Consider the following 9976-nt stretch of genomic DNA (forward strand, 5'->3'; position numbering starts at 1 on the left):
CTTCCTTTCGAGGTTGAAGAGCCATCTGCAAACAGCCCCCCTCTATTCCTCCAGCTTTGGAGAGATTAAGGTCACAGGGCGGGGCCATAACAGGGTTGGATGGGATTGTGAACAGGGGTGAAGATGGGACATTTGTAGGCCAGAGCCTGGCAACAAAAAAGGCATTGATTTTTAAAAGTATTTTTACGAAATATGTACCGGCACCAAACAGAAACTAAAATAAGAAAAGTGATATCATTTTCTCAACAGTATTTGAAATTTGAAGTACATAGGAACAAATCTAACATAATATATGTGCAAGATCTCCATAGAAAAAAGTTATCAAATATTATCAAGTGAATAAAGGGGACCTAAATAAATGGACAGATATATTAAATTAATTGAAATATCAAAACTGTGAGGCTGTCAATTCCTCCCAAAGTGATCTAGAGATTTAATGCAGTCCCAAACAAAATCTCGGGAGATTTTTCCATGGAATTTGACAAAATGATTCTAAAATGTATATGGATATACAAAGGACCTAGAAAAGCCAAAACTCTTGGAAAAAGAAAAAGATGGGAGGACTTATATCAGACATCAAGGCCTGTTATAAAACTACAGTAATAAACAGAATAGAGTTTCAAACCTGAGCCCCACATATATGTATGCATGATTTATGACAAATGTGGCCCTACTGAGCAGTGGAGACAGGGTATGAATTGGTTACGTGGATATTTACTGTGTAATTATTTTTTTTGAGAGTATATATATGTATTACATATTAAAGCATTTATTGAATGCATGGATACTTAGAAACTACAACTTACATAGTGTTTTCTTACTGTGTTATGTGTGAGGCACATAGTACAATTTGCATTCCATGAATTAATTCTGTTTTAAACCTAGGAAGCAGGTACAATAGCCCCTCCCTTATCCATGGGGGTACATTCCAAGACCCCCAGTGGATGTCTGAAGCAGCAATAGGACCAAACCCTAGATATACTATGTTTTTTCTTATGCTTACATAGGAAAGCACTTTACAGCTTCTCTTTGGCATGTCCGAATTGCCAGCATCACTACTCTTGCACTTTGGGGCCATTGTTAAGTAAAAAAAGGGTTACTTGAACTCAAGCACTGCGATACTGCACAGCGGATCTGATAACAGAGAAGGCTACTAAGTGACTAATGGGTAGGTAGCCTATACAGCAAGAATGTGCTGGATAAAGGGGTGAGTCACGTGGCGGGGGGGGGGCAAAGCCTGCGGCGGGAGAATTTTATCACACTACTCAGAATGGCTCGCAATTTAAAACTTATGAATTATTTATTTCTGTAATTTTCCACTTAATATTTTCAGATGGCTGCTGATCTCAGGTAACTGAAACAGCAGAAAGTGAAACCATGGATGGGGAGAAGGCTACTGTAGTCTTATTATACAGATGAGAAAATTAAGACACAGGGAAGCTATGTAACCTGCCCCCGATTGCACATTTAGCAAGTTGAACTAAAGATCTGAGCTAAAGAGCTGAGACTCAGTCCTAGTCCCTTTGTGCTCAAGCCCCTGCCCTTAACTCTTGCAACTGTAATCTAGAAGTTGAATGCTGTCTTAAGTGAATGAGTCAAGAAACCACTCTCCGTCCCGCCCTCCCAACACACAGTCACGCACGCGCGCGCACACACGAAACACGCGCGCGCACACACACAATATATTCCTTTGCTCACTTGGAAGAGCCCACTGGACCGTAGGCGGAAGAACTACAACTCCTAGCAGCCATTGCGCGTTCACGCTGCGCAAGCACATTCGTACCAGGATGCAAGCCTTTCGCTGCATTCACTGTCGGAACTACACTTCCCGGCTCTCCAGTGGCAGCCCGTGACACTCCTTGGACCCCAAGCGCAGAGCCGGGTTTCAACAGCTGCGCCTCTCCTGACTGAACCCGGCCCTGGACCTGGCCTCACACTCGAACACAGCTCCACCATGGAGGAGGCGGACCGAATCCTCATCCACTCCCTGCGCCAGGCCGGCACGTAAGGACAGAGCCCCCACCCACCCCAGAATGCCCATATCTGGGATTCCAAAACTCCGGACCCAGTCACCCGGGAACCTTAGAACCCTGGACCTTGACATCCAGGGCTCTAATTTCCAGGACCATAAACCCTCCTTCCTCTTACATGCGCGCGCGCGCGCGCGCGCGCGCGCACACACACACACACACACACACACTAACATCAGGAGCCTCCCGAACCCGACACTTGATAAACCCCACACTCAAGGACTCAGACACCTTGAGACCTTAAAACCTTGGAACCTCAAGACCCAGGAACCTGAAATCTGTGGCTCTTGGCATCAATACCCTGGGACCCTGGTATCTGGAGATTCTTAGACACTTGTATCCTCAGAACCAGAGAACTTAAAAACCCAGGGACTTCAAAAAACCTGGTAGTGGATACCTGGGAACCTCCAAACCCTGCTTTCCCAACATCTGAGGCTTTTAAAACCCCAGACCCTAAAATCTGGAGGCCTCAGTGCTTGATGACTTGGACACACAGGACTCCTGCATTCCAGGGCCCTAAAAACCCAGGATGCCAACATTTAGAGAGCCTGGTTTCTGGATTGCTTGAAACTAGGTGGTCTTATTATCCAGGGATCTTGAATTCAGGGACCCTGACATTTGGAACTTCTGAAAACCCTAGCTTCCCAATATCTAGTCCCAAAACCCAAGCAGTTCAATATCTAGGGTCTTCTGACATGCAGGAAACACTATATATGGAGACCCGGAAAACCAGAGATCCTGCTACATGGGCCCCTTATCCTTCCTGACCACAGAAATTTGGGGCTTTTAAGCATAGGGAAATTGGAGATTTTCTCAACTTAGATCCCTTCCATCCATTATTCTCTTACACCAAGTTCTTAGGACCCGAGGACTTCCTCAGTTCTTAGTTTCCAAATGGAAGTCACATTCATCAACACTCGGGACCTGTCTGAACCATGGCCATCCTCCTCCCCCTACACTAGTCCTCGGGCTTCCAGAAGGCAGCCCAGCCTAATCCTTGTTTCCTGAGTGTTCCGCACATCAAGACTGTCTCCTTCTTCTTCAGGGCAGTTCCTCCAGAAGTGCAGACCCTGCGAGCCTTCACTACTGAGCTGGTTGTAGAAGCTGTTGTCCGCTGCCTTCGTGTGATCAACCCTGCTTTGGGCTCTGGCCTCAGTCCCCTGCTGCCTCTTGCCATGTCCGCCCGTTTCCGCCTGGCCATGAGTCTGGCTCAGGCCTGCATGGTGAGTGCCCTCCTCTCAATACACACAGCCTCTTCCTTCCTCCTTCACAAATTCACCAAGCTCCTTTGAAACTCTTGCCTTTCCTCTCTATCACCTCCCCTTGTGGCTTAGCATTAAGGCCGCTGGCTCTGTGGTCAAACTGCCTTAGTGGTTCAGACCCTCACTGCAACACTTGCTAATCGTGTGACCCTAACCCTTCTGGGCCTCAGTGTCCTTCCTTATCTGTGAAATCGAGATGATAAAATTAGGGTTGTTATGAACATTAAATGAGTTGATCCAGTTTGTACCTGGGCTGCCTCTACCTCAGGCATTTTAAGCTTAGCACCAGGAATTTTCCCCCTATAGTATCCATTTACCAGTTCCAGAAAAGGCTCTGCTTGGTTCACATGCTCATTCCTGAGTTAACCACTGTGTACTGTGATTGGCTACTCTTTCAGGATCACATGGAGTTGGGGTAGGGATGGTTATCCAAAGGAAGATATGCTAGTTAACCAAAACAGTGTGTGCACTTTTGCACTAACACTGCACTCTGCCCTGTGGCAGCCACACACATCCTGCCTCTTATGGGAATAATTCCAGAACTGTCTCTACATAGATAATGTGCCTTCTGATGAAGCATTATGCCTCCCCAGTACAGACCTGTGTCCAGTTACTAATCTAGGGATTCTCAGTAATGCCATTTCTCCTGGCTCACTAGCTCTGTGACTTTGGGCTGGTCTCTTAATCTGTTTAGGCCTATTCTTCATGTGTAAAGTGGGTGTGATAATTGAAACTACCACATAAAGGTACTATGAGGATTAAAAATGAGTTAATATATGAAAAGATGGATATAATAAACTTTGTGTAAGTGGTATTACTATTATTGGGTAGGTCTGATCTGGCTGCTTGCATTCCAGCAACCTGCGGCTACATAATTAATGTGAATATGTCCAACATACCCAGTATATCATGGTAGAGGGTCAATAGAGTAACTACAGTGAACACTTCCACTTAAACCCAGGGGACAGGGTGGTCAAGTTTCTTGAATTTGGACCTTACCTGTGCAGCGTCTGTCTCTTAGCAATAGGTCTCAGAGTTCTACCCATCTCTTAGCTCTCATATTCACCCAGCTCTCAGGAGTTCTCAAGTTCTTCTGACTGGGCCTCCTGGTGGCCCTATGAGGCAGGCAGTCTGTCCGTGTCCCGGGGCTGTATTCTTGAGGGTGGCACTTGATAAAGGGGAAGTTATGTCCTCTATTTGGCAAGGAGAGTGCATAGTGGGAGATGTTGAGGGGCAGGGGTCAGTTTCCTCAGTTGTGTTCCTCTTTTTTCTTAGTGCTGTCACCCACCGGATTTAGTGCTGACTTGCTTTTGCTCACACTAAATTTAGTGTGGAGCCTAGAGTATAGCTTTTTTAGTGATGAAGGGGCTTGTGTGGTTGTCTGGCCTCAGAGCCTCGGTTGTCTGCAGCAGGCAGAAAGGGTGTCTCTTAACCCAGTTGAGTGCTGCCCCTGGAGCCCACCTCTGTTCAGCACTGCCACCTTCTGGTGTCTGCCTTTTCATGTGCCACCGCTATTCCTGACACCACTTTCTGCGACTCAGCCACCTCCATATTTTGGTGTCTGTCACTTCACACACCTGACTCCTAGAATGAGTTTCTGTATCAGTCACAACTCTTTGATTGCAGGTATTGAAAAAAACCCAAAGTAGCTTAAAAGCCAGTGGTTTTCACACTTTTTTTTGACTGTGACCCAGTACACACATATGTGTATAATAATGAAGTTTTCCGAGTGCGTACTCTGTGCCAGGTACCATGGTAACATGGTGTAAACTCATTTAATTCTCATGACAACTTTCTAAGGTAGGTACTGTAGGTACCTGTTTGTATTCCTTTTTTTCACATGAGGAAAATGAAACACAGAGAGGTTAAATGACTTGCCTGAGGTCACACAGTGGGTAAGAGGTAAAGCTTAGATAGGAACCCAGGAAAGTCTGATTTCAGAGTCCATGAAGCTCCCGACGAACAGCAACTCTGACAGAAAAAGGCTTTCTTTCTGGGCTCAATTCTCAGTCCCCACCCAGAACCTTGATGGGCCCTTTTCTCCCTTAAAGCAGCCACTAGGGAAAGAACTGTTAGGCCTATTTTACAGCTAGGAAACTGAGCTTCTGGGTGTTAAATAACCAGTCCAAGGCCTTATAGCCAGTAACTAGCACAGGCTGGATTTCAACCCCAATCTTTTTTACTCTGAAGCCTGTAGTCTCTTTTTAAAAAATTATTTATTGTTTTGAGTAGGTTATTTTATCAACCAGGGTCAAGTTCTGAGACAGAAACCCCAGCAGTCATTTGAATAGAATAGGGATATCTTAATATTAAAGAATTGTGAATCAGGTAGAAGGTAGTTAATTCTTGAAAGGGTAGAAAAGATTACCAAGGGGTGACAGAAGTATGATACCTTGAAATGTTTCACTTACATGCCCAACCACCCCATTATCCCTACTTGTCTGCTATAATCACTTTAGTTTCTTGTATATTTTTACAGTATTTTAAAATGCAGACATAGCAAATATTAATATATATTCTTATTTACCATTTTTTACATTAAGTATATACTTAGTTTCTTAGCTGTTTTTTTTTTTAGCTTAACAGTGTATCTTGGAAACCATTTCATATCAAATAATAAAAAAATCTTAATCATTTTTTCCTTTTTACAGCTGCATAGTAGTCTATCATGTGTATGTACCACAGTTTATTCAACCACTCTTTTATGATTGCACATTTAGGGAATATCCAATATTTTTCAAAGAATGCTGTAATTAATAATCTTGTACATATATATTCTTGAATTATTGGAGGCATATCTTCATGGTAAACTTCCAGAAGTAGGATTGCTAGGTGGAAGGGTAAACGCATGTATAGTTTGGTTAGATTTTGCGAAATTGCCCTCACTGGGACTGTTTAATTTTGTATTTCCACTATGAGAGAATGCCTGTTTCCCTATAGCCTCTCCCACTGAATGTATTGTCAGATTTTTGGATTCCCCGCTCCTCATCCAATAGGTGAGAAATGGTATCCCAGAATAGTACCCCCCCCCCAGCTTTGTACCTAGAAAAATTTTTCAAATTTAAAGAAAAATGAAAATAGAACAGTGAACACCTGTATACTCTTCTCCTAGCTTCCTACATTGTAACATTTTGCTCCATTCTTTTCTCTCTATATAGATACACGTAAATACACACATACATACACGTATGTACACATACACACTTCTTTGCTGAACCATTTGAAAGTGTCAGACATCATAACATTTCATACCTAAAACTTTAAATGTGCCTCTCCTAAGAAAAAACACATTCTTCAGCATAACCACAATACCATGATCATACCCATGAAATTTAATAGTCTCTGAGGTCTAATATGGTCAGATTTCCCCAGTTGTTACAAAAGTATCCTTTATAGTTGTGTTTTTTAACCACCGTGTCTAATTAAGAGTCGCATTTTATTTCATTGTTACAACTTTAATCTTAACTAGAACAGTCCTACTTTGCCTTTGTTTCTTTGTTTCTTTTGTGATGACAAATGCTTTTGAAGAGTTCAGGCTGGTTGTTTCCTGGAATGCCCCACAGTCGGAATCGCTCTGTTTTCTCATGAGTAGATTCAGGTTCCAGGCAGGAACACTGCCCTAGAGATAGTATCTTCCTCCCAGTGTGCACCGCAGGAGAATGAAGCATCAGGTTGTTCCAGATCAGTGATGCTTGTGTGAAGCCTCTCAGTGTGCCTTCAATTCATGTCTCTTATGAGCAAGGTTGGACGTATTTCCATACGTTTAAGGGCTATTTTAATTTTTTGTTGGTAAACTGTCTGTTCCTATCTTTTGCCTATTTTCCTGTTGCATCGCTGGTCTTTTATACTTTTTTAGTTTTAGGCACTCTATCTACTAGGTAGATTTGCTCTTTGTCTATGAAATGACTTCCAAATATTTTTCCCACAGCTTGTCACTACTCTTTTGACTTGGCTTATTATGTTTTTCCTTTAAAATTTTTATTTCTTTTCATGTATCCAGAAGTACCCATCTTCTCTTTTATGATCTTTGGATTTTAAGCCACAGTTAGAAAGACCAGAGCTTTAATCTTATTTCTTGCTCTCTGTAACACTGACTAGAATCACTCTGTGGCTCCCACAGAGGCCTGGAAGCCTTGAGGAGCCAAGGGGAGGTTTTGGGGGTAGTGGTTAGAGAGTGGGAGCATTTGGGGGTCTAGGGCCAGGGCTTCCAGGGCAGGAGGAGCCTATCTGCCTGGCTGATAGGGGACCCTTTCCCAACCCCCAGGACCTAGGCTATCCTTTGGAGCTTGGCTATCAGAACTTCCTCTACCCCAGTGAGCCTGACCTCCGGGACCTGCTTCTCTTTTTGGCTGAGCGTCTGCCCACTGATGCCTCTGAGGATGCAGACCAGCCTTCAGGTATAGGGCACCTGGAGCGAGGGGAAAGGGTGGCATTCCTGGGTGTTACAGGGGCCAAGAGAGGTGGAGGTTGTAAAAAAGTTGATGGATAGGGGTGGGGGTATATGTCTACAGAAGAGCTAGGTGGGAGGATTGGGGCTGGGAGAGGGGATGTAGGGCAGGGGTAAGGGACTGGGGCTTGGGCTGACCCATCTGGCAAGTTGGTGCTGGGAGTGGCCTCTCTGCCTCACTTCCTACCCTGCTCTCCCTCACCCACTCTCCTCTAATTCCACTTGATGCCCTTCACACACATGCCAAGTGCACCCTAGTCTCAGTGCCTTTGTATTTGCTGGATTATTCTTTCCCCAGATAGCCTCTGGTTTATGATCACATGTCACCTCAGGGAGGCCTTTTTTGGACTGCCTTGTTTAAAATAACATCCTCCTCTCAACAGTCCCTGTCCTCCTTTTTTGATCACCACCTGACAGTTTTCTGTATCATCCTTATGATCTTAGTCATGATCTCCTCTACCGGCCTGCTGCCCCGGGAGAGCAAGATCCTTATCAGTTTGTTCACTGAGATATCCTGAGAGTCTAGAGTGGTGACAGATACATAGTAGGTACTCAGTAAGTGTTTGTTAAATGACCGAGTGTGAGTTTGATAGCTAGATGGATATGCATCTCTGGGAGGGGTGTCAGGGAGCGATGGCTGGTTTCCGATGGTATGTATTTTTGGAGTTGTGACATTGTCACCTGATTGATTCTCCCTCCTCGCCCTCCATAGGTGACTCAGCTATCCTTCTCCAATCCATCGGGAGCCAAATCCGGGACCAGCTGGCCCTGCCCTGGGTTCCACCCCTCCTTCGCTCTCCCAAGCTGCAGCACCTCCAGGTGGGACCCCCCAACTTATGTTGATCTTGCCTTCCTTGTCCCAATCTGGGTGCTCAGGTTTTTGCTCCCCCTCCACCAGTGTCCCCTATCACAGTTTATCCAAGAGGCCCTGATTCTGCTTTCCCACCAGGGCTCAGCCCCCAAGAAACCTTTCCATGCCAGCAGGCTGGTCATGCCTGAGTTGAGTTCCAGAGGAGGTGAGTGTGAGACTGGGGAGGTACTGGAGAGAAGGGGAGAGGTGGGCCTGACTGTGTGGCAAGGTAGGAAGGCTGGCTGACTCTGTTCCTGCTTCCAGAGTCCCGGGAGTTCCAGGCAAGTCCCCTGTTACTACCAGCCCCCACCCAAGTGCCCCAGCCTGCTGAGAGGGTGGCCTCGCTCCTTGAATGCCATGCTATCCAGCTCTGCCAACACATGGGCCGGGACCACCCTGGGGACAAGGACTGGGTCCACTGGGCATCCCGCCTTCCCACCCAGGTACTGCTCAATGCTTGGCTCTGTGCTGCCAAGGACCCTGCTCACTTACTGCTCTATTTTTGTCTCCCGTTTGGTCCTCTGCCCCTCTCCTTTCCCCACTTTGTCCTTCTCTTTGATTTTCTCCCCTCTGCGTATACCTACCTGGCTCCCCACATGCAAGTATGTTGGAGTCAGAAAGACTGGACCTCAGATAGGTCAGTATCTTCACTCAGTCTCAGTTTCCTGTTCTAAGACACAGGTGGTGATAGTGCTCTGTGTTTGACTGAAAAATGTACACGAGGTTCCTAGCAACCAGAGCAGTCAGGATCCGTTTCTCTCTCTCGTTTCTGCTACCTTCTTCCCATCTCTGACATTCTCATTCTCTCTGTCTGCAGTTGTCAGCGGCGTTCATTTATTTTGTCTCAAGATCTCTGCATAATATCTTCTGGTCACTGTCTTTCTCATTCTGTAGTTGTGCTGCCTCTCTTTCTTGCCCTTCTGTCTCCTCATTTCTGTGCTATGTCTCTCTCATTCTGTCCACCTCTGTATATGTCCCCTCTCCCCTCTGTCCACCTCTGCAACTGTCTCTTTCTGTCTCCCCCCACCTCCCCACTGTCATGTGTTCTGTCTTTATCTTTTTTAAACTTACAGAAATTGCAAACATGGAAGTAGAGAGAATGTCCTAATAAATCCTATGTACCTGTCACCCACCTTCAACTATAAGCATTTTGCCAAGCTTTCTTCATTTATTCTCCCTCACCTTTTTTTCTGTATTGTTTTGAAGAAAATCCAAGACATCATGTCATTTCAACTCTAAATACTTAAGCTATGTCTCTTAACTCATAAGGACATTCACTTTTTAAGGTGACCCCTAGGCCATTTTTCACACCTAATAAAATTAACAACAATCTCTTAAACCATTCATAGTGATATTTCCTCAGTTGTCTCAAAACTGCCTCTGTTCC

General features: G+C 45.1%; 1 protein-coding gene across 1 annotated transcript in view; it reads left to right on the forward strand.

Moving 5' to 3' along the window:
• Positions 1-1707: 1707 nt before the first annotated feature.
• The window catches only part of CCDC22 (coiled-coil domain containing 22), a 12728-nt gene continuing 4459 nt past the window's right edge, over positions 1708-9976 (forward strand). Inside the window, exons 1-6 of the mRNA XM_011385143.2 lie at positions 1708-2004; positions 3076-3253; positions 7557-7689; positions 8452-8558; positions 8689-8755; positions 8854-9032. Of these exons, the coding sequence (XP_011383445.1) occupies positions 1955-2004; positions 3076-3253; positions 7557-7689; positions 8452-8558; positions 8689-8755; positions 8854-9032 (714 nt within the window). The 5' untranslated portion in view covers positions 1708-1954. The remainder of the gene's footprint in view (positions 2005-3075; positions 3254-7556; positions 7690-8451; positions 8559-8688; positions 8756-8853; positions 9033-9976) is intronic.

Source organism: Pteropus vampyrus, unplaced genomic scaffold, assembly GCF_000151845.1.
Source record: "Pteropus vampyrus isolate Shadow unplaced genomic scaffold, Pvam_2.0 Scaffold663, whole genome shotgun sequence".
NCBI lineage: Eukaryota > Metazoa > Chordata > Mammalia > Chiroptera > Pteropodidae > Pteropus > Pteropus vampyrus.